General features: G+C 36.8%; 1 protein-coding gene across 1 annotated transcript in view; it reads right to left on the bottom strand.

Moving 5' to 3' along the window:
- Positions 1 to 23,890, bottom strand: part of DNAJC10 (DnaJ heat shock protein family (Hsp40) member C10) — a 62,165-nt gene extending 38,275 nt beyond the window's left edge. Inside the window, 10 exon segments of the mRNA XM_014583971.2 lie at positions 152 to 289; positions 1,817 to 1,860; positions 3,498 to 3,575; positions 4,451 to 4,544; positions 5,592 to 5,723; positions 6,666 to 6,748; positions 16,311 to 16,361; positions 19,526 to 19,688; positions 22,420 to 22,769; positions 23,771 to 23,890. Coding sequence (XP_014439457.1) covers positions 152 to 289; positions 1,817 to 1,860; positions 3,498 to 3,575; positions 4,451 to 4,544; positions 5,592 to 5,723; positions 6,666 to 6,748; positions 16,311 to 16,361; positions 19,526 to 19,688; positions 22,420 to 22,623 — 987 coding nt within the window. The 5' untranslated portion in view covers positions 22,624 to 22,769; positions 23,771 to 23,890.
- Positions 23,891 to 24,150: the final 260 nt, after the last annotated feature.

The following is a 24,150-nucleotide window of genomic DNA, read 5'->3' as shown; positions in this document are numbered from 1 at the left end:
TGGAAGATGGTGGTTCCAGCCAAAAGGAAGGTGTGCATGTATTTTCATGTAAAAAAAATAAAATGATTCATACTGCTGAAAGTAGTTCAAAATCTGGAAGGTTATATATTATTTCCAAATATATTTCTTCAGCATCCAGTGAATTAAGAAACAAAATGTTGCTTTTCTCTTTGTTATTTAAAGTGGCTCCAGGAGGAAAATAAGCAGTAGTACTTGTTGCAATATCTAAACTTTTACACAGGTTGTCCTGAGTGGCACAGTCTATCCAGCCTACATTAACCAGACCATCCTAAAATGAAGAGAAACAAAAAATGGCCAAGTTGTAATGGAATAAAAAGTTATAGAAGTTTAGCTCTACTTCGATAGAAAACAACTTTTTAACTGTAAAATTAACTTTTTAAAATAGCACTCAATCGAGACTGTAGTTTTCCCATAATATAAAATCTACTTAAAATAAAAGACTATGGGGCCAGCAGGTGGCGGCGTGGTGGTTAAAGATGCTGGACTCCCACATGGCCGAAAACCAAGAGGCTGGGATAACTGTTGACTCTTTTCATTCAGCAGAGCATTTTATCATCACCACAGTTCACAGCTCTAATCATAACAATAATAAATAAAATTAAAATAAATAAATTCTCAAAAAATGAATTTAAAATAAAAGACTGTATAGTTTTTTGCAGAATGCAAGCTATAATAATGTCACAGGTTAAAAAAATAAAATCAAACTATTGTATAAGATTTTACATTATGACTACTCTTTTGAAAATCACGTATTCATAGTTTATCAAATATTCTACATGTCAAAGATATGCATTTAAATTAGTAGCTTTCTAGTTTTCATCTATGTTGCTGTGCTATTTTAATTAACTCCAAAATCCTATATGAAAAAAGTTATTTCTCAGACCTTGAAATTACAGGAATAATTTTTTAGATTGGGCAAGCTGGTAAACAAAGAGGTCTAATATACATTTAACTGGGAACCCAGAAAGACAAAAGAAGAAGAAATGGGATATAAACAAGTATTGAAATAATAACTGTATATAAAAAAAACTAATGTATAAATTAAAGTTCAATAAATCTCAAACAGAATAAATAATAAACTCACACCTATGTGTAACATAATAAAATATCAGAAATGAAAAATAAACGCAAGCATAAAGGACAGATCTTGATCATTCTATGGTTGTACACATATGTAAAATTTAAATGGTATACTTAAGATATATTCATTTTACTATATGTAAGATAAAACTAAAAACAAGAAACATAAAGGATTAAAATGTGTTATGGCAAAATTGCAGAGGCAGTAAAGGAATCTTACAGGACTCTTGCTTTGTCTAGCAAATGGATGACAGTACATCCTGTAATCTCTAGGGTATCTCCAAAAGCTCAGTAAAAGGATGGGTAACTAAACTGATAGCTGAAAGGCCAAAAGGGAGTTTATATATTTTTAAGGAATCAGCATCATACACCTGTTATCCCCAATCTTAATGTGAGAGCTAAATAAAGATCAAAATAAGTAAAAAAAGAAAACAAAAAATAAAGTTTGGAAATTACGAAAACAATAATGTTTAACTTCAGTTAATGAAAATTCCTAATAGAGAATGATAACAATGGCATCACATGTCAAAATTTATTACACAAAATAATTTATAAAGAAACTTATAACTATGAATACATTTATCAGAAAATGAAAGATTGGAAAAAGGTGAGTGAGTTAAGAGTTCAAGAAACTATGAAAGAAAATACTTGGAATCAGTTTCTAAATGTGTTTCTTTATAAGGTGATATAGTTTTACAGAATGATTGATGCTTACCAACATGCCACTAAGCCTGAGTCGTGTCTGTGAAGTCAAACAATCTGGGGGAAAAAAAACTTTATGAGGCAATTTTAGGTTTACTAAGTCAATACTTTTATTGGCCCTCCTCCAAATTACCATGTTAATTTTAAGGTATTTAATTGGGCTGAACTGGTAAACACTGAAATCTTTAATGAGAAGGTAGATATTGAGGCCAAAATCTCACTCTACACGCACATACATACATATGAACACAAATACTCATTCTTTCATTTCCTCTCCTTCATTTCTCTGGATTTCTACCTACAGAGAAAAGGAGCCATTTTATCTCATGCATCTCTTTAGGATCTTATTTTCTCCTATCAATAATCTCTTTTATCCAAGGGAGAAAACCAATGGACTTATTTGATAAAGGATCCTTAAAATACAATAAATTCTTTTCTTTTTTTTTTTTTTTCGGGGGGGAGAGGTTTTTGCTATAGGGCGCGTGCACTTACCAGAAAGACAGAGACAGACAGAGAGATAGACAACAAGAAAGCACCCCCCAGGGGGGATGGCCACACCACAATCCCTTCTCCTCCATTCTCCTCTTGGGATCTTGGGCACGCACGCACATGTACCAGGCGTGAGTTTAAGCCACCAGGTTTGGGACTTGAACTGCGATCTACTACACAGGAGTCCAGCAACTTAGTCATTATGCTAACTGCTGGCCCCAAAACACAATAAACTCTTAAAACAGCTGCTTTAATTCACTATTTGAATTAAAGTTCTGTAAATATGAATGCCAGGTGTTAAGGAGATAAGATCTAGAAGAATGAGAGCTATAGCATCACAGAGCATACAAAGGTAGATAAAAGTATAGTTTACCTGGTAAAAGAACGTCAGAGAGTTTAAAAAGTTTGTTCATGTTTAGATGGACAGAAATCTGGGCTTTAGGCAAAATGAGACAGAACTCCCTGGTTGATAACTAAATTAAGACTAATTTTTGCTTAAAGGCATTGCCTTCCTAATAACACAGGCCTTACAGGATGGGGTAAGTGATTTAAATTTTAGTTACAAGGCAGTACCTTTTAAATAAAGCAGTGTAAAAGTTGAGAGGGGAAGTGTGGAGGAAGGACCCATGTTGGTATTAAGCATATATACGTATATTAAAGAATTAGGATATTTTGTAATATTGGGATCAACTTTTTGCCAACCACATTGAATTCAGTTTAGTCTGTGGTTTTGTGTGTATGATACTGAATTTAATATACTGAGGGAAAAGTTTCTAGATATAGGAAGTTACTATTTTCAAATATATAATTTTACGACGCAAATATGCAAATTTTTTATATACATGAGGCAAAGTCTATATTTCCAAAAGATCACTAACTTCTGGTGGGACTGTCAAGAACTAATTATTTTTACAAATAGTCAAATATACCTGTGGCTAATCGAATATACAATTTATTGTAAGTAAATTAAGCTGAAAAACTTGTTCACTGAATACAAAACTGTAAGTAATACATTAAAAATGAATTTGATAACCTCTCTGTAAAGTAACTAAAAAGGTAAATATTCATTAAATCAAAAAATTATCTTGGGTAAAGAACTGTAGCTTCAAGTATTAAATAGTCAATTATAGTAGCATAGTAGATGTGTCACATAAAATTTAAATGTTATGGTCTATTCATTCCAATTAAATAACAAGTAAAATTACCTCCTCCTTTGGAACAAAAAGTGATCAGCCAGCCAATACCAGCAGCAAAAGCAGTTTGTATGGAGTTGACAAAATTTCCTTAAGAGAAAATAAAGTGTATTTCTGATCATCAATTACTTGATAATAGAAAGTCTTCTAAGTGATTTTTTCTTTCTAATCTCCTTCTCTTCTGATCCACTTTGAGCTTTATCAGTTATTTTTCTAAAAATCCTCTTGAATATGTCAAAATTCCAATACTCATTATTATAATTTTTCAATTCTGTAAAATCTAAATTCACTATTTCATTAAGAAAAGAACAAAAACAAAACTGGCAAGTAAAGTTCTTGTCATCTGAGCCTTGTATGCTTAAGTCCTCTGAACCTCATTATCCCGTGATTCTTTGAAAGACGCCTTTTTACCCAGCTCTATCTCATATCCATTTTCCACATCTTAGTTGTTTGTTTCTGTACACTATAACTATAGTTAACACTTGGAAACATTAGTTTGAACTATGTGGGTACATCTACATGTGGGTTTTTAAAATACATATACTGGAAAATACAGCATAATACTGTAACGTATTTTCTTCATGATGTTCCTCATAACAGTGTCTTTCTCTAGCTTACTTTAAGAATGCAGTAAATACACAGAACATACAAAATGTGTGCTTATCAACTATTCATGTTAGAGGTAAGGCTTCTGGTCAACAGTAGGCTGCTAGTAATTAAGTTTGTTTATGTGCAGTCAGAAGTTACAGATACCCAAAGGTCACACTGCTCAAAGATCAACTGTAGTTTGTTAAATGCCTACTGTTCAGCAGAAATCAGAGAATGACACAATTCCCTTATAAGAAGCATGGAAACATACTATAAAATTTCAGTATTATTACCAAAATGTCAATTTACCATTTAAAAATTAAAGTACCAATTTCAAAGTAACTTGAAAATCAAGCAAATTAAGAAAATAAAATTACCTGTTGACAGTTCCGTTACTGTGCTTCTAACGTGCTGCATGGCAAAATTCACTAAACTTTCTTTTGATCTATCTCCATGATATTTCACTGTAGCCTGTTGATTTTTATAAAAAAGAGAAACATCTTTTTAAAAACTCACTAAAAATATCAAATACTTTTGATATTTAATTAGTTCAAATAATACAGTAAGTTCTGTCTCTCAACAGTATACTGCATTTCTAAATAATACTCAAAGAATTTTGATAGTATAGATTCTATGGAAGCTATTTTAATAATACTATTTACAGTACTTTTAAAGCATTTCAGTTTCAGGGCCAGCAGATGGCAATGGTTATGTCCCTGGACTCCCGCATGGCCAACTGCAGTTTGAGTCCTAAACCCAGTGGCTTAACTCATGCAGGGTGTGTGTGCAAATGTGCCTAAGATCCCAGAAGGAGAATGGCGGAGAAGGGATTGTGGCATGGCCATCCCCACTGGGGGGTAATTTATCACTTTCCCTCTCACTGTCTCTCTCTGGTGAGTGTACATGCCCGAAAGCTAAACCTCTACAAAAAAAAATGTTTCATTCATCACAGGAAGTTGGGAAAAAAAAGAATATTAGAGCTTTATATTCAATGACACAGTACCTGTAAAAATACCTTGCAGACAACAAAGTACAATATGTATATTGGATAAATTATGTTTTTAAGACAGAAACTTAAAAGTGGCAAACTTTTAATTTTGAAATATAAATAACTCAAAATAACATCATCAAGAAGTATAAATAATATAAAATATTTATCATTACTAGAGCCTAGTTTGATGATACCTAAAATAAGACTTAAAACTAAAAAATTTGGTCCAGTGGTATGATAGTTAAGGCAGACAGATGACACATGGTTGCATGGTTTGAATCCTGCACCCAGCGGTTTGAAAGATGTGTCAGGCATGTGTGCCTAAAATCTCCAGAGAATGGGGGAGAAGGGATTGTGGCCATACCCACAAGGGGTACTTTTACATGGTGTCTTTCTCTCTTCTTGGCAAGTGTATGTGCCCTATAGCACGGAAAAAAAAATCCACAAATTTATATATTGTGTTTCCTCTATTATTTTATTAGTTACAAAGTTCCAAAAATTTAAAAAATGCCAACTTTAGATCTTACCATTCCAGACCTAAAAACCAAGAGGCTGGGATAACTGTTGACTCCTTTCATTCGGCAGAGCATTCTATCATCACCACAGTTCACAGCTCCAATACGAAGTAATCCGTCCACTTCTTTAGCAAAGTCTCTCCACTAAAAGTGAAAAAGAAAACATGAACATTTAAGATAACTGCAAGAGCAGTTTTCTTCCCTAAAACACATTTTAAGCTATGCATTCTTTTTTTAAAAGAATTATTTTATTTAACTTTATTTATTCCTTCATGAATTTTAATTTGACCAGACACACACACTCACACACACCCACACATACAGAGAGAGAAAGTGAGAAAGCAAGCCACCATGTCCAGGACTTGAAATGTAATCAGCTGTGTGGGAGTATCCAGCACCTTAACCACCATGCCACCTGCTGGTACCCTAGGCTATGCATTCTTTTTTTATTTTTTTGGAAAGGTTTTTGTTACAGGGCATGTGTGCACTTGCCAGAAAGACAGAGAGAGACAGAGAGACAGAAAGTGAGAAATCACCACCCGGGGGGATGGCCATGCCGCATCCCTTCTCCTCCATTCTCTTCTTGGGATCTTGGTTATGTGCACACATGCTCCTGGTGTGAGTTTAAGCCACTGGGTCCAGGACTCGAACCGCGGTCGACTACATGGGAGTCCAGTGACATAGCCATTATGCCAACTGTTGGTCCCACTATGCATTCTTAAAGGAGAAAATTATCATCAAATAAAATCACACATATACAAAAGAATTTGACAATTATTTGTTAATTATAATTATTAATAGAAAATCAATCCAACATTTTTAAAAAGTATGAGAAAAGCCCAAATGACAGATAAGTTAGAAATAAAACTTTGGCCCGGACTGAAGGCTGTTGGTGACAAGTGCTAGAAGTCACTTGGCCGATACCAGGCACGTGTGTGAGTGCCCAAGATCCTGATTAACAAAAGTCCAGGGAGAGAAGACCATAACATGAGCAGACTGTGTTGAGGGTGCTTTTCACTTTCTCTCATGCACAGAAATGTATAAAAAAGGGTAAACTGTAATAATAAAGACATAAAAAATACATACTGTAGGAGCTAAATCATGGCAGTGTGAACATCCTGGGGAGTAAAAGTTTACAAACCACAGTTCTCCAGAATTAACAGCAGCATCTACAGGTACATAAAACAGAAACAACTGAGCATTATTTACTAAAAGTTCATATATATTTCATTAAAAAAATTTTTTTTGTTGTTGAGTCCAGTAAGGAAAAAAAATCAGTAGTAATAAATCTTTTATATTATCTTTATCATTTTCTGTAAACATGTTTCTATGAAAATCTATTATTTTAAATATCAAACCAACAACTTAAAAACAAACAACTCTCCTAAGCCCATACTTGAATAAGACACTGCCTTGAGCTGTAAGAAATATAGTCATGAAGCTGTAAGGAGATGGCACAAGGAAACAGCCAAACCTCATGGTGAAGTTTGTGTGAGTGACAGAAATATTGAAGACAAACACAGTGACTAGGACTTAAGCTCTTCTACTCTCTGAGTATAGGTTAACTATGTAGTCAATTAACCCTGGTAGCTACTTCAAATCCTGAAAGAATCAATTAAGAGACCTACCTAAAACATTAACGATTTGGGGGATTAAATTTAACCTTTACTCTAAATTATACTTTGGAAATCATGCTGCCCAGAAGTATAAGATTAAGGTTTCTAACTATTCAAAACATTACTAAATATTTGTCAAAATAATAGATCTGGAAACCACATTATGTCTAGCCAACAGTACATTTTATATTAGTATCTATAATATGACTCCATACCAGTAAACAAACTTCATTAACTTAAAAATTTTAACATGTAAGGATGCATTCTGACATTTGAGATACAAGGTGAAGGCAATTTGCTTTTGGTTAAAGAGTTTCCATATAATTCCGTATCAATCAGTTATCAGTAATTTTTAAACGAAGTTTTTATAAATTATAGTAATTCATCAAAACATGTATACTATTCTAGATTTGTACAACTGATTAAAGTTATAAGAACATGTATAGGGCTCAGTGCTCACCTATGTTTCAATCACAAGATAAATCTATGAAAAACAGTTTATCTGTTTGGTACAAAGTGTGCAATTTAGGATTTTACCAATTGTTCTTTGGTAAGGCTTAGAAATTAGAAAGTCTGACAAATAGGCAGGTGATCTAGGTGGTTAAAATAATTGCCAGGTTGGTTCAATCCACCAACCAGTACTAATTTAGGAAAAAATCTTAACAGAATCAATACAATCTTAAATAGAAAGAGACTATCTTATTTGCTATAAATAAGCAACAAGGTGATTATTTACACATAAAAGAATGAAGTAATAATTAGACAATTGGGTTATCAGGAAAGTCATGACACATCTTTGTATAGAAAAATATGTCACGACTCTCCCAATGACCCAATATTACTATTTATAAGTCTTAAATAAAAATATACTGCAAAACAATTCTGAATGGCATAAAACCTTGCTTACTGTGAAAGTACCTTTTATCTTGGTGTAAGCTGAGTATTTCTTACTCAACATGCTTGGAACCAGAAGTATTTCAGATCCCAACTTTTTCAGATTTTGAAATATTGGGTCACTGGAAAAGTCATGATATATTATTTGTTCTTCTATCAAATATACGTCATCGCTTTCTCAATGACCCAATATCTGCATATAAATAATGAGAAATCTTAAGAACGGGACTCAAGTCTAAACAAAAAACTCATTAATGTTTTATATACACCTTGTACACATGGCCTAATTTTCATTTTATAGAATTATTTTTAATTATTTTGTGCATGAAACAAAGTCTGTGTACACTGAAACATCAGATAGCAAGGGTCTCACTTCCAGGCAGCCATTTTCACAACCTGTGGTTATTTGGCATCACTACCATTATTGCTACCATGTCAGAACTCAAAAAGTTTCAGATTTTGGATTTTCAGGTTAAGGAAGTACTTTGTTTTCTTTTTTTTTGGTTTTACCCATTTTTGTTTTGCCATAGAGCATGTGAGCTCCCTGGAAGGAGACAAAGGAAGAGAGAAAAAGTGAGAAAGCACCCCGTGGGGGGATAGCATGCCATAATCCCTGCTCCTCTGTCCTCCTCTCCAGATTATGGGCACACAAGCAATCGTATCCGGTGTGTTTTATAGGCTGCCGGTTCCAGGACCCGACCAGCATAGTTGGCCCTCGCACTTTGTTTTCATAGAGCACGTCTAACATATTTGCCTAGTTCCCATTAATTGCTGAGTATTAAGAATAAGAGTGAAAGTGTCTTTCACACTGTGTTATCGTAACTCAACGATATACTTTTGCATGACTCAACTGGCCCAGAATAGAATATTTCAAGAGGCACTTTTCAGCTTATTAACATATAGCTACTACTATTGGGTCACTGGAAAAGTCATGATGCATTTTTGCTTAGAAAAGTATACCATGACTTTCCCGACAACTTAATAGACCTCTAAACCACAATAAATAACTTCTGTTAGCACAAAGAAATGTAAGAAAAGTCAGAAGTGCTTTGAGTTCCACTCTCTTGAGCTTCTTCAAAAGGACCTACACTAGAAGAAGCCACGGGCCTTCAGGACAAGGTTCCACATGGCTACAGTGAACTAGATTTTTAAGGGAATGAAGATTTTCTACTAATAATTCAGCCTCCAATAAATGAGCTAGCGGGAGCACAATAGAACAGCAAAGAGATTCTAGATCACCTCTGTCTGCTTGCTCCTGAACATTAAGGCTGGACTTCAAGAATTTGAAAGAAACACAACATCCATCGGATGACAAGAAATCACCGCCGGATCATGAGAAGTATGGGAAAACAAGAAAATACCTCTCCTCCTAGGGAAAAGAGTAACTCTTCATCCACAAGCAGTTTGGTGAAAATCATGGAAATGTCTGATAAGGAATTCAGATCATTCATAATGTCTAAGCTAACAGAGATGGAAGAGAAGAGAGATAATGAACTGCTAAAGAGAAAGGAGAAAGAAGTTGATGAGTTCCAGGAAATGAGGAAATTCCTGCAAGATCTAAAAGTGGAATTACACACTTTACAAAAGACTCAAACGGAACTGCTAGAGATGAAGTCTATAATACAAGAAGTAAAAGTCTCCCTTGAAAGTATTAAAAGCAGACTAGATCATTCAGAAAATAGAATCTCAGATGTAGAGGAGAAAATGGCTGGCCTAGAAAAATCCACCATGAAGACTGAGAAAATGGCACAAAAATTTGAGAATAATATGCGAGAAGTACTGGATACCATCAAACGTCCAAATATCCGGATAATTGGCATTCCAGAAGGTGAGGAAACCCATAAGGGCATTGATAATCTATTCCATGAAATCCTGCAAGAAAACTTTCCAAACCTAGAGAGGCATTCAAAGATCCAGTCCCAGGAAATACAACGGACCCCAAATAGAATCAACCCTAGAAGATCTTCTCCAAGACACATTATAGCCAGGTTGACCAAAACTGCAGACAAAGACAAGATACTAAGATTAGCAAGAGAAAAACATCAAGTTACCTACAAAGGACATCCCATCAGGCTAACAGCAGATCTCTCATCAGAAACAATAAAAGCGAGGAGAGAATGGGAAAATATATTCCAAGTGTTAAGAGAGAAGCAGTTTCAGCCAAGAATACTGTATCCGGCAAGATTATCTTTCAGGTGGGAAGAAAAGACAAGAACATTCTCAGATAAACAAAACCTGAAAGAATTTACCAGCACCAGACCAGACCTCCAAGAAGTTCTCAAGGATGTGCTGTATCAGGAAAACTAAACGCAGATACATGGAAATAAGAGTCCAAAAACTGAGAAAGTAGCTAACTTAATCATAGGGACAAGTCTGGAGTTGAATACTATATCCCAGAATTTAATCAGGAAAATTGAACCAGAACAGAAGATAAAAGTATATGAGACTGATAGGTTCATGCACCTACCATTTGAACAGAATCCTAACCTGTTTCCGGGCTTTAAGCAAAGTTCCTTGGCGGTTCTTTGATTTAAGTTAAAACTGGTTTTCTTAGTAGTAACGAGGGAACTCACCTTTGAAAGTAGTCAGGTTATGTAGGAAATTGTGTGATCAATGCAATGTGGGTGGGAAGGGAATGGAGGACAATTTTGGACACCGGAGGTGGTGTGAGAGGAGGGTGGGAAGGGACAGAAGGTCAGAAAGAGGGGTGGAAATAATTCTAGGAACTAGAATTGGAAATTTATTTTTTTTGTAATGTGCATGATTGAGTCACTATGCAGTATGTACTGGATGGGAGATCGCATTTTGTGTGCTGTGATGATGCTTAGGGAAGGAATGTAAATTGAGTTACAAAAAAAAAGTTTCAGGAAAAAAAAATATATCTATTCAATGACTGCAGTAGGACATGTAGCCCCAGTTAGGTACTACTTTATAGGATGCGTAAAGTTAGACTTGTGCTCATGGAAATGTGTGTGTCACCTGTGTTTGCTATGAGTGTATTTGGATTGATTAGGGTCTTTGGTGATTCCATAAAATGTGGGGGGAAAACGGGAAAAAAAAAAAAAAAGGACCTACACTAAGTGGGTACTATTCAAAAGTATAGTATACATGTGAAATAGCCTCTGGCTTTGCAACTATTACCTAGAACTTATTTATAAATCACAGACATATTACTGAACTATGACATGTAATAGAATAATATGTATGACATTTAACGGAAGGGATGAGACTAAAACTTTTAAGGTAGAGTTTACCAAAACATTTTCTCATCTGTACTAAAGGTGAATATTTTCAAGTTCAACTCCTGGTGAAAATAAACTAGATTTGGAGGAATGGTTTTCAAAGAGTTCATGGAAAATGCATATAGCCAAAAAAAAAAAAAATCTATGCATGGATTTCAAATTTTTTGGAACCAAAATAATCTCACACTTTAATTGCACTTTTCCATAAACTTTCTGACATACTCTCATATAATTTGGACTAACTCTTCCACTACAAACAACTATAAAACTGGACCAAATTTAAAAGACCACTGTGCACTGTTGAAAGTACCCAATACAGTGAATCAGTAGGGGACCAAGGTATTAGAGGAGGTAGGAATCAGTCAATGATGGCCACTTCCAGAAGAGGTTATTGACAAACAATAGAACAGAGCTTGCATATATATTCATGAGGTCAGAGGAATAAAAATAGAGTTCAGGATATATCTAAGGAAGGGTTCTCTAAATAAAGATGAATTGGAAAGTGACCTGTCTTTTTAAAGTCCAAAGCTCACCTTTTGAATCACTTCAATCTATTGAATAAAGCTGATTAGAGATTATAATGACTCTAGTCAAAAGAACATAACTGCTTACTGGAGGAAAACGACAAACATTGCTTTAGAAAAACTCTATATAATTATTTGTACAAAAGACAAAACTAGGTAATTCAAATCAACAGAAATGATTGTAACAGATACCCACAACTAAACGGCTAATGTGACATTTACCTAAGTGCAAAATGATTACATACTATGGTTGCCATCTACTCTATTTCTTCAACTAAAATTTCAGAATCATCTTAGTCTAGTAACATATAGTATTAGAGATTAGATGAAATAGTGGGTGATATGAATTGATCCCATCATTATTAACTTTGAATCATCTCTAAAGTTTTCTGGATATAGTGTATTTTAAACTACCATTAGGGATTATATATGAACCATTTGCAATTCTTTTCTTTTTAGTGACATCAGAAAAAGTTTGAGCCCATATACAATAAACTATCAGTAAAATCTCATTCTAGGGACCAGCAGTTAGCGTAATGGCTATGTCACTGGACTCCCATGTAGTCGACCGTGGTTTGAGTCCCGGACTTGGTGGCTTAAAACTCACGCTGGACGTGTATGTGTGTGTGTGTGTGCCCAAGATCCTGAGAGGAGAATGGAGGAGAAGGGATGGTGGGATGGTCATCCCCCCTGGGGGGGGGGAGTGATTTCTTGCTGTCTCTCTGTCTCAGTCTGGCAAGTACATGCGCCCTATAGCAAAAACCTCTTAAACAAATAAACAAACAAACAAAAAACCTCATTCTAGATGGATCTGTGGATTAATTTGCTTGCAGGTTTTGGTCAGTCCCTCCATTCTATCTGTAATTTCAATGTTTGCTGTGCTACCAGACCTCAAAACACCACTGATACACTAGGAGATGAGAGAAAATAACAACCACATGGTAAAAAGCTGTGGGTTCATGTGACTATACACAGTAAAGTCAGAACTATGTGCAGTGATGTGGGAGTTAGTTCTGCCCACCAATAATTCAGTTGAATCAAAGTTTCCTCTACTTCCTTTATAGATATATTGTCTATTTATAATAATTAAAACTTGTTCATGTGCTCTATGTAAGACTTTTAAAAAAGTAACTGAATAGATACTGTATATGACTGAGCTTACCAAACTGCCTACAAAATAAAAATAAATATAAACCTTGCTTATGCTTAGAACAAAATATACAATATCAAGTGACTTAACATTTTTTATAATGACAATATATGGAAAACATCATGCATAAATATATATTTTTTGCAACTGGTATACTATTGGGTTGTTGGAAAACTCATGGTGTAATTTTTGTTTTTCTATGCAAAAATGCATCATGACTTTTCTGATAACCCAATATTTTAGCTTTCTATTGGGTCATCGGAAAAGTCCTGATGTATCTGTTCAATGTTTTTCAAAGGTCATTTATTTACATAAAGAGCAAAGATCAATCAATGATATATTGCCTGTTTTGCTCAATAACCTTTTGCCATCTTTCCATGAGCTTCATAATTCCTTGTTCATAGAAGGACAGATCTTAATCAGTGTAAAATCAAATAAGAGCTGATTTACAGAATTTTCTGAACTGAATGTTATGCCACACAAGGAGTTTTGAAGAGAGTGAAACAAGTGGAAGTCTGATAGCACAAGGAGTTTTGAAGAGAGTGAAACAAGTGGAAGTCTGATAGCACAAGGTCAGATGAATATGCTGGGTGTGGCAACATATCCCACCCAAGTTCCAATTTTTTTTTTTGGGGGGGGAGAGGTTTTTGCTATAGGGCCTGTGCGCTCGCCAGACAGAGAGACAGAGAGACAGAAAGTGAGAAATCACCCCCTGGGGGGATAGCCATGCCACAATCCCTTCTCCTCCATTCTCTTCTCAGGATCTTGTGAACGCACGCACATGCACCCAGCATGAGTTTTAAGCCACCGGGTCCGGGACGCAAACCGCGGTAGACTATGTGGGAGTCCAGTGACATAGCCATTACGCTAACTGCTGGTTCCCAGTTCCAATAATTTTTCATGGGTGATCAAGCTTGTGTGTGGTCTTTCATTGTTGGGATGAAACATAACTCCTTTATGATCAATGAACTATGGACAGTTCTGGATGATGGATTCATTCAAACTGTCCAATTGCCAACAGTACACATTTGAATTGATTGGTTCCTTGGTAAGAGCTCAAAAAAACACACCACCTTTAAAATCCCACCACACTGGGATCAGTAGGTGGTGTACTAGTTGTGGTGCTGGACTCCCACATGGCTGACAGTGGTTCAAGTCTTGGACCCAGTGGTTTGAAACACTCTGGGCATGTGAGTTTGTGTGCCCCAAATCCCAGAACAGAGGAGCAGGGATTGTAGCATGGCCATCCCCTCTGGAGGGTGATTTCTCACTCTCTGTGTCCTCTGCAAAAATCTCACTTAAAAAAATCCCACCACACTAGGCATAACGTTCTTCTAATGATCATCTGCTTTTTTTTTTTTTTTGGAGAGGTTTTCGTTATAGGGTGTGTGCACTTGCCAGCCAGACAGAGAGAGACATAGAGACAGAAAGCGAGAAATCACCCCCCAGGGGGGATGGTCAGCCGCAATCCCTTCTCCTCCATTCTCCTCTTGGGATCTTGGGCACGCACGCACGCACATGCGCCCGGCGTGAGTTTTAAGCCACCGGGTATGGGACGCGAACCGCGGTCAACTATGTGGGAGTCCAGCGACATAGCTATTACGCTAACTGCTGGTCCCCTGCTTTTGTTGTTTTTTGAGGCAAATTATCACTTTGGGACCAAGGCCATCTGTGCACCGCTTTGTTGTAAACTATCCACTTCTCATCACCAGTTATCAGTCACTTCAAAAAAGGATGGTCTTCCTCATGTTTAATGAGCATATCGCAGATGTTTATATGCATCATCAAATGAACAGCTTTGAGTTCTTGAGGAACCCTAACATCAAGCTTGCTTATGTGTCCCAGCTTCTTCAGGTGGTTGTGAATGCTTGAATGATGGATGTTCAATGTTTCTGAAGTCTCTCATGTTGTGTAACATGGGTTTAACACGATCAATGCTTTTATTTTGTCGTCAGCAACCTTAGCGGGCCTCCCTAACTGAGGAGTGTCATTGAGACAAAAATCACCAGCATGGAATTTCGAGATCCATCATTGGCCCTGATATTTTGTAGAGCACTGTCACCATAGCACTTTTCACAAGCTTGATACATGTTTTCCTTTACAGTAGTGAAACAATAATATAGGGTGAAAATGCAGTTTCGTCTTCCCATGTTCAACCTTTTGTCAAATCTCCAAATTACTTAATTTTTTTAGAATGAAGCTAGAACTGTCAGCTGTCAAATGACATAGAATAACATAGAGGCAAATGACTCTAGAACTTCTAAAAATGAACGAGCACCATCTGCTGCGTAAATGCATTGTGACTTTTCTGACAACCCAATAAATCAAATGAGATTATAAGAGAGGAAAATAAAGTTGGAATTTGATTTCAGGTTTAATTTATTGCTTTGACATTGAAAAGAAGAATAAACCAACTTTACTATGATTGTATAGAGCAGAAAGTGTAAGAATCTAATCTAGTATTCATAATTTTCTGAAATGCAATAGAAAATGTAGAACTGTTTTTATGTCTATTTTCACAAAAATCATGGATCAACTTAAATCTGCTTCCAAAATAAGCACATATTACCCCCAATTCTGAAATCAAAAAGTTCTGAAAGTGTTTTCTGCAAGTCTGTAGCAAGCTCACGGCATCCAGACCGGATCTGAACCCAATAGCGTCGATATATTACTTCTGTCTTTTATTTGGTACTTCTTTTATTTGGTATACATACTTACTAATTTCACTATAGACATATTAATGTTTCTATTATGGTACACTCACATAATGCTAGAACACTATTTAATATAAAGCAAGGGTCTTCACCCTGCCTGACTGTGAACTGCTGCTAGTCCATGGCCTGCTCCCTGGCCTCCAGGCCATGCAGCTACGGGTAGGTGGTGAGCCAGCAAGTGTGGCTTCATTTACATATGGAGTCACATCCTGTTGCTTACATTGTCACCTGGGCTCCATCTTCTGTTGGATCAGTGATGTCACTGGATTTTCATGGGAGTGTGAGCCCTATTACTATGTGACTGTTTCGTTGTATACTGCAGTGTGGTAGTGGCAGAAATGGAGTGTATGGTGGATGTGGTGTGCTTGGGTCATCCAGGGATCAACCTCACCCCTTCCCTCATCTGTGGAGAGATTGTTTTCCACACATAGGTCCCTGGTGCTGGGAAGGTGGAAAGGTTTGAGAATGCTAACATAAAAGTATATATTATATCACCTCACAAAAACCCCCAAAATTACATCTCTCTAAGTATTTTAGGTAGGTGACTGAACTTGTAGTAGTTTTAGAAAAATCATATGCCCACGAACTTACCAAATTCTCTTCTTTCCAGTGTTATGATTTCAGGATCATCATCATAAATACCTAAATTTAAAAATACATAAAAATTATAAAATTAAAATTTCCCCATAAAAATAAATCATTCAACTTTTGTTTCAATCATTAAAAAAATAAAATCATAATACTGGTGCCAGGCAGGTGGTGCTAGACTCACATGTGGTTGACCATGGTTTGAGCCCCAGACCCAGAGATATGAAACTCATGCAGGGCACATGTGTGTGCATGCCCAAAATCCAGAGAAGAGAATGGAGGAGAAGGGACTGTGGTGTGGCCAACCCTCTGGGAGATGATTTCTTGCTTTCTGTCTTCCTGTCTCTCAGATGAGCACATGTACCCTACGTAAAACTCTCTCTCTAAAAAAAAAAAAGAGTCAGAATACTAAATCTCAAACCAAAAAATATGCCACAAACTAAGAGAAAGACCAAAGAAAGTAAATCATTGGTGATATACTTAGTTATCTAAAAATGTTAGTTTACCGATAATGGACTATCATAGGTATGTGGGGGAGGGTTCTTAATATTCACATAATTTCACTTCCAGAGAAAATTCTTTCATGTTTAACTTTTTATTATGTAATAATAAAGGACTCATAGGAAATGCCAAAACCCAGACTCTCCGGTACTCTTCACCTAGCTTCCCCTAATGGTGACATGTAGATATTACACAATATCAAAATCAGGGAACTGAGAGTGGTATGGTCTGTTACTATAAACTAAACTATAGACTTCATTCCATTTTATGGTTTTTAATAAGGAGTATTACTTTTTTAAAAAATTATTTAATTTTATTTATTATTATTTTAAATTTGGCATAAGGCATATGCACTCAGAGAGAGAGAGAAAGTGAGAAAGCAATTACCCAGGTTGAGAATTCGAACCATGGTCAGGCATGTAGGAGTACAACACCTTAACCATCACACCACCTGCTGGCCCATAAGTGGTATTAATTTAAGATATTTTCTTCTGAGACCAGTAGATGGTGCAATGATTCTGTTGCTGGACTCTCACATAGTTGACCCTGGTTCAAGTCCCAGAGACTTAAAACTCACACCTGGCACGTGTGTGTGCGTGCCCAAGATCCAGGAGGAGAAGGATTGAGGCATGGCCATCCCCGTGGGGGGGTGATTTCTTACTTTTTGTCTCTTTGTCTCTCCAGAAAATGCATGTGCCCTATAGCAAAAATCTTTCTAAAAAAATTTCTTTTCCTACAGCTAAAAAATTATATAAAATATCCAAATAATATTAATATTAGATATAGTCTAATAAAATTTTTCTTTTAGGGCCATTAGTTAATGTTTCAGTATTTGTCAAATATATGGTTTCTGTCACAACTACTTAACTCTGCCCTCTAAGTGTGAAAGAAGTCTTAGACTACATAATACGTAAACTGCATTTCAATAAAGCTTCAATACAAGCTGCGGTTTGAGTCCCAGACCCAGTGGCTTAAAATTCATGCTAGGAGTGTGTGCATGCGTGCCCATCCCCCCTGGGGGTGATTTCTTGCTTTCTGACTCTCTGTCTCTTTTTGGCGAGCGCATGCGCCCTATAGCAAAAACCTCTCCAAAAAAAAGAAAAAAAAATAATCTTGAGAAGTATATTTTCTAGATACAAATTTATAATATTTTAGTCTAATATAATGGAATGCTTCAGTTCTTAGCCTGCATTTGAGGCTAATTCCTGACTAGGAGAAACACTGGTTATATGGACATAGCCTCCTCCTTCATACCTGTGCATGGTTTCCTACTCCCTTGGTCCCTGTTTCCTCTCCTACTCTATACCTGTTTCTTTCTCATTCCTGTTAACACCTTAGCCCACTATCAATAAAGGTTCCATACAAGGATGACATTTCAACTAAAATGACCTGCTATTAGAGGAAAGACTAGCTCTACTGGGAAAATATGATGTGCTAAAAAAAAAAAAAGCTTAAAAATTGTTTATTTTTTCTTTACTCATGATAAGGCACACACACAGAAAAGTAAGAAAAGAGAGGGGGGAGAGAGGAACACCTTCCACAGGGTCTGCTCACACTGAGACCCCCCTTGCTAGTCTTCTAGCCTATCTCATATTGGGCACCATGTTAAAAAACCATTAAAAGGCTTCAGGCCTGGAACCAGCAGATGGCATAATGGTTACATTGCTGGACTCCCACATGGCTGACCACTGTTCAAGTCTCGGACCTGGTGGTTTGAAACTCAAGCTGTGTGCATATGCAAGCATGCCCAAAGTCCTAAGAGGAGAATGGAGAAGGGATTGTGGCATGGCCATTCCCCTGGAGGCTAATTTCTTGCTTTCCCTCTCTCTGTCTCTCCATCTCACCAGCAAATGCATGCACCCTATAGCAAAACTCTTAAAAAAAAAAAAAAAAAAAGAAAATTAAAAAAAGGCTTTAGGCCCAATCACAGCAGTATCAGGGGTAGGGTATTGCTACACAGTACCCTGGAGCTGCATAGGAAGGTCCTGGGTTAGGACCCAGGTCAAACTGAACACGCCAGGAGCACCAATGGGCACCTGTGATCCTGGCTGGCTGAAAGATAGGGTGGGAGGACAAGGGGGTACAGGAGGGCTGTATGTGATAAGAGTCTGCTAAGGATAATGGTTTGACTTTCTCTCATGAAAGAAGGAAAACAAATATATAAAGGCTTCAATATTTAACTTCTTCAACTACATACACACATTTTTTATTAAATAGTCATCATTATTTTTTTAATTTAATTTTTTTTTTAGTTAAGAGGGCATGACGTGCACTTGTGAGAAACAGAAAGCAAGGAGGAGAAAGCACCGCCAGCAGTGATCTGACTCCCTTAACCACTAGGCTGAAGAGCTGGCCCAGCAATCCTTATTTCAAAAGCATTGAGTAAGATTTAACTAATATACCTTTGTATCTATACAGATAATCTCCACAGATCAACAGACTTTCCTTGTGAATTCCACTCCAGTGGTAAATTAAAAAGAGCTAGTTAAGGTGACACATAGTAAATACATAATCTGATGAAATAAAATTTTTTCTGTGAAATGCAGTTTGCCAACACCTGACACTGACAGATTACGCTGTGAGGAATATACTTGAAAATACTATTTTGAAAAGAAAATTAACCTTGAGAAGCATATTTTCTAGATACGAATTTAAAATATTTTAGTCTAATATAAAAGATAAAAGACAATTTCATGAGTAATGTTGTATCATCTTACCAAAATCATAACGATAGTAGTTCCAGCTTTCATACTGGCCTCCTTGATTATCTTCAAGTCCCTTTTCTCCATACTTGTCATACTTTTTTCGTAGATCTTCATCTTTGAGTACTTCATATGCTCTATTGATTTTTTAAAAATCACCATGTGCATTTGGGTTGTTCTGTTAAAAAATATTATATATAACATAGTCACTTCAAATATATGATCTAAATCTCTTCAGAACCTTTACATAGATTTAGTTAACCCAGAGAGTTCTGGGAAACCATAGGTACACATAAGTAGTAAAATGTGAAGTGAATTAACATTGGTTAGAATACAAAAGTATTTTCTAAGAGACTACTCTCTTCAAAAAAGGAGTAAGTGATGAAAATAACTGACTCCTCAAAATCCTGACAGATGTAGCCACACAATGTAAGTCACTGCTTTTAAGAAATGTAGTTGAAGCCCTGCCTCTGTGGTGCAGTTGGTAGCGTAATGGACTGCAAAGCTGAGCTATATGTCAGCTGGCTTGAATTCTAGGCACAACTGGCCTAAAGACAAGCCAAACACTACACACACGACCAGGATCCTGGTGGGCTGGAGAAAGAGGAACATGGAAGTTACCCAGCTCTGTGGAGGGTGCCTCCATCTTGCACTTCTCTCCTGTATGGAAGCATATGCTCTATCATGAAATCAAAAAAAAAAAACAAAAAAAAAGTTAATCAACTAAAAAAAACTATCTGCTCCCATCCATCAGAAAGATCAAACACTAACAACTTAAAACTGGATTGGGGGCTGGTCCCACAGCACAGGGGTGAGGGACTACAAAGAGAAATCAGATCCTGCGTGACTAACCAGGGTTCAAGTCCCTGCTCCACAGGTTTGAAAAATATGCCAGTTAAAACACATGAATGTGTCCAGCATCCTGATAGGATAAAGAATGGGACCAGCAGTTGGCGTAATGGCTATGTCGCTGGACTCCCATGTAGTTGACTGCAGTTTGCATCCCGGACCCGGTGGCTTAAAACTCATGCGTGTGTGCCCAAGATCCTGAGAGGAGAACAGAGAAGGGATTATGGCGTGGCCATACCCCTAAGGGGTGATTTCTCACTTTCTGTCTCTCTGTCTCTGTCCGGGGAGTGCACGCGCCCTATAGCAAAAACCTCTCCAAAAAAAAAAAAAGAAATAGAATGGAGAAAAAAAAAATTAGTGGGACCTAGTCACACTGAGTGGAGGCTTTCTCTTTCTCCCTCTCTTTCTCATGGGTACACAGACTCTGGCATTAAAGAAAAAAAAAAAGAACTGAATTGGAACTGTTTCTCTATAGTTACTGTGATTCATTGTATTGATATTGAAGGATGTTTTCATTTAAATACTTGAATGTAGAAGGTATGCTATCTTTTACGTGGAAACTTAAATATATAAAAATTTCAGAAAAATAAAAATAATAAACGTAACAAGAAAGTCAAAGAATAACCAACTAACATGAGTTGTAAGGTTTTATTTCTCTTTGGGACCAGCAGCTGACATAATGGCTATGTTGCTGGACTCCCACACAGTCAACTGTGGTTCAAGTCCCAGACCTGGGGGCTTTAACTCATTTCCGGCAAGATCCTGAGAGGAGAATGGAGGGGAAGTGACTGCAGTGTGGCCATCCCCCCCAGGGGGGGGGTGATTTCTGGCTTTCTGTCTGTCTCTCTCTGTCTTTCTGGCACCCTATAGCAAATTACTATAAATCACCACCCCCCCCAGGGGGGATGGCCATACCACAATCCCTTCTCCTCCATTCTCCTCTCGGGATCTTGGGCACGCAGGCACACACGCCCAGTGTGAGTTAAAGCCACCGGGTCCGGGACTCAAACTGCGGTCGACTACATGGGAGTCTAGCGACATAGCCATTATGCCAACTGTTGATCACTAAAGTTTTATTTCTATTGCTACGTTTTATATAATTGAAATAAAATAATCCTACTTTAAAAATTCTACTTAGAATGTCTAAAAAAACACATCTTTTTCCATGTTAATGAAGATAAAATATTATAACCAAAATATTATGTAAGTTATATAAGTACTATAAAAATTAAAACTTACTTTTGAAAGATTGTATTTATTTATTTATTTTTGGAGAGGTTTTTGCTATAGTGTATGTGCACTTGCCAGGAAGACAGAGAGAGAGAGACAGAGAGACAGAAAGCGAGAAATCACTCCCCAGGGAGGATGGCCATGCCGCGATCCCTTTTCCTCCATTCTCCTCTGGAGATCCTGGGCACACATGCACACACACTCGGTAGGAGTTTAAGCCACCGGGTCCGAGACTTGAACCGAAGTCGACTACATGGGAGCCCAGGGACACAGCTGTTACTCCAAATGCTGGTCCCCTGAAAGATTGCATTATTAAATATATAATCAAGTATTTATGATTAGACTTATATTTGACCATTCTTAAGTATGAATTTATAATATTTTCTCATTCTGGTCTGTGAGCTTGCACACAGGAAAAAATAGCAAAAGTTAAAGCATACTATTAATAGTCACTACTGCATTTTTAGCAAGACATACCCTCTAAGTTCTAAAGAAAGTTTTCCTGTTACTGTTCTAAAATATTTAATATTAACCTACTTTACTTAGAAAACTACTTCGACTACTTCACAGATATTATTTGTTTTGGGATGAAGGTCTATAATAGAACTGCTGGAAATTAGTTTATGAATTAAGAGGGAAATGGATTTTTGGCATTAATATCCTTCATGCTATTCTAAACTAGAACATTTTGCTTCTGTTTTTAGTACTGCAGCTGAATTATAATTTTTGGCATTTGCTCGTTCTTAAGTATTTTGAGTACAAAAATTTAAGTATATATCAAAATATACTAAAATCTAATCGGATATTTTTAAAAATAAATCTTTACCTACCGGGTTTTTATCAGGATGCAATTTCAATGCCAATTTCTTGAAAGCCTGTCTTATTTCTCTGCTGCTTGCGGTTTTGGATACTCCAAGCAAACTGTAAAAATCCTGATCTGTGCCCACTAAAACAGCCAGATACACAATCAGAAAACAAAAAATGATCCTTTTCAAGTCTCTGATACAACTGTTTTTATTTACCCAGACTCCCATTCTCACTCTTATACAAGTTCTGATTTAAGTAAACATGAAGATATGCCGGTGGTTCCAGCTGATGTGGTATGCAAATTTCAGAAATTCTGTCCGCATTACTTCAAGGGTGAATCGAGCATCACAAAATTGTTTCCTAAAACGTTAATCTAAAGAAAGGAAACCAGGCAGTTAAAATGCATTTAAAACTAAACAGCAGTAACAGTATGTATTTTATTAAATACCACAGACAGCAAAACAATCTCCATTAAATGGCAAAGCAGTGTGAATGTCCCATGTGTTGGTTATTCTTTGGGTTACCTTTCACTGCCTCCATAGTAAGGTTTATGAAATCACTTGAGGGGGCAGATAAAAATTAGTGAGTAGTGGTAATAGCCAGGATAGCTGGCTAGTAACACTGACAATCAGCAACATATATAGAAAAAAACTTCTCATAAGCACCAGAACACAAGGGTGGAAATAAGCCATATTTTCTTCCCTGCCCTACCCAACTGAAATGCTCTTTCTGTAATATTTCTTCTTCCTTTTTGGCTACTTCTTTACCCCTGTAAGGCTGTCCAGCTTTCCCTTGAATCAGATTTCACTTGTGAGAACTGTCCTTTCAGAAGACTAGGGTCCTGGGAACCAGTAGTTAGCGTAATGTCTATGTCGCTGGGCTCCCACGTAGTCGACCATGGTTCACGTCCCAGACCCGGTGGCTTAAAACTCACGCCGGGCGCATGTGCGTGTGTGCCCAAGATCCCAAGAGGAGAATGGAGGAGAAGGGATTGCGGTGTGACCATCCCCCCTGGGGGGTGATTTCTCGCTTTCTGTCTCTATGTCTCTCTCTGTCTGGCGAGCGCACACGCCCTATAGCGAAAATCTCTCTCTCAAAAAAAAAAGACTAGGGTCCTACCAAAGATCCTTACTTCTCATGAAATGCTTCCCAAGATGACAGTGAATTATACTGTTATAGTAGACAGTTTACACAGTAGGCTATCTTTTTCTGAGTTTTCTCAAAAGGTGGTTATATTCAATTTAGGTAAGGACCATTTTATAAAATCAGGATAATAGCAAATTAGAAATGTACTTTTACTGCAAGGTTTGTTTGATATAAATAAAAATAATCAAAGAAATAGAAAAAAAGAAAATTGTAGTTAGACAAGCTCACCTCTGTAGAGCAAAAAACAAACACTTCATCATATCACACTTGAACTTGTATACTTTAGTTCCGAAAATCTCCTAATAGGAAAAGTTGAAAATCTCATTGTCCTAGCATCCTCAGTTTTCTTTCAGTCCTCTTTTCTTTAATCCTACATATCTATTTTTAAAAAATGTTCTTACCTGTCAATAGCCTTCAGCTCATTCTAATCTCTCCTTCCCATCCCACAAAAATACACGAGCTTAACAAATATCTAGACTAGCAAACCACCATGAGAAAAAGAGAACATATTCTCAGTCATCCCTGGGACCAGGTGTTCCCTGCCTAGGGGGTAGTTTTCAGCGTGGGTGTGGCTCGACCGCCAAGAGTCGGGCTAGGGGACAGGTGAA

This window comes from Tupaia chinensis, unplaced genomic scaffold (genome assembly GCF_000334495.1).
Source record: "Tupaia chinensis unplaced genomic scaffold, TupChi_1.0 Scaffold145273_1, whole genome shotgun sequence".
NCBI lineage: Eukaryota > Metazoa > Chordata > Mammalia > Scandentia > Tupaiidae > Tupaia > Tupaia belangeri.
Note: the sequence above shows the minus strand (reverse complement) of the source record. Positions and strands in the feature narration are given on the sequence as shown.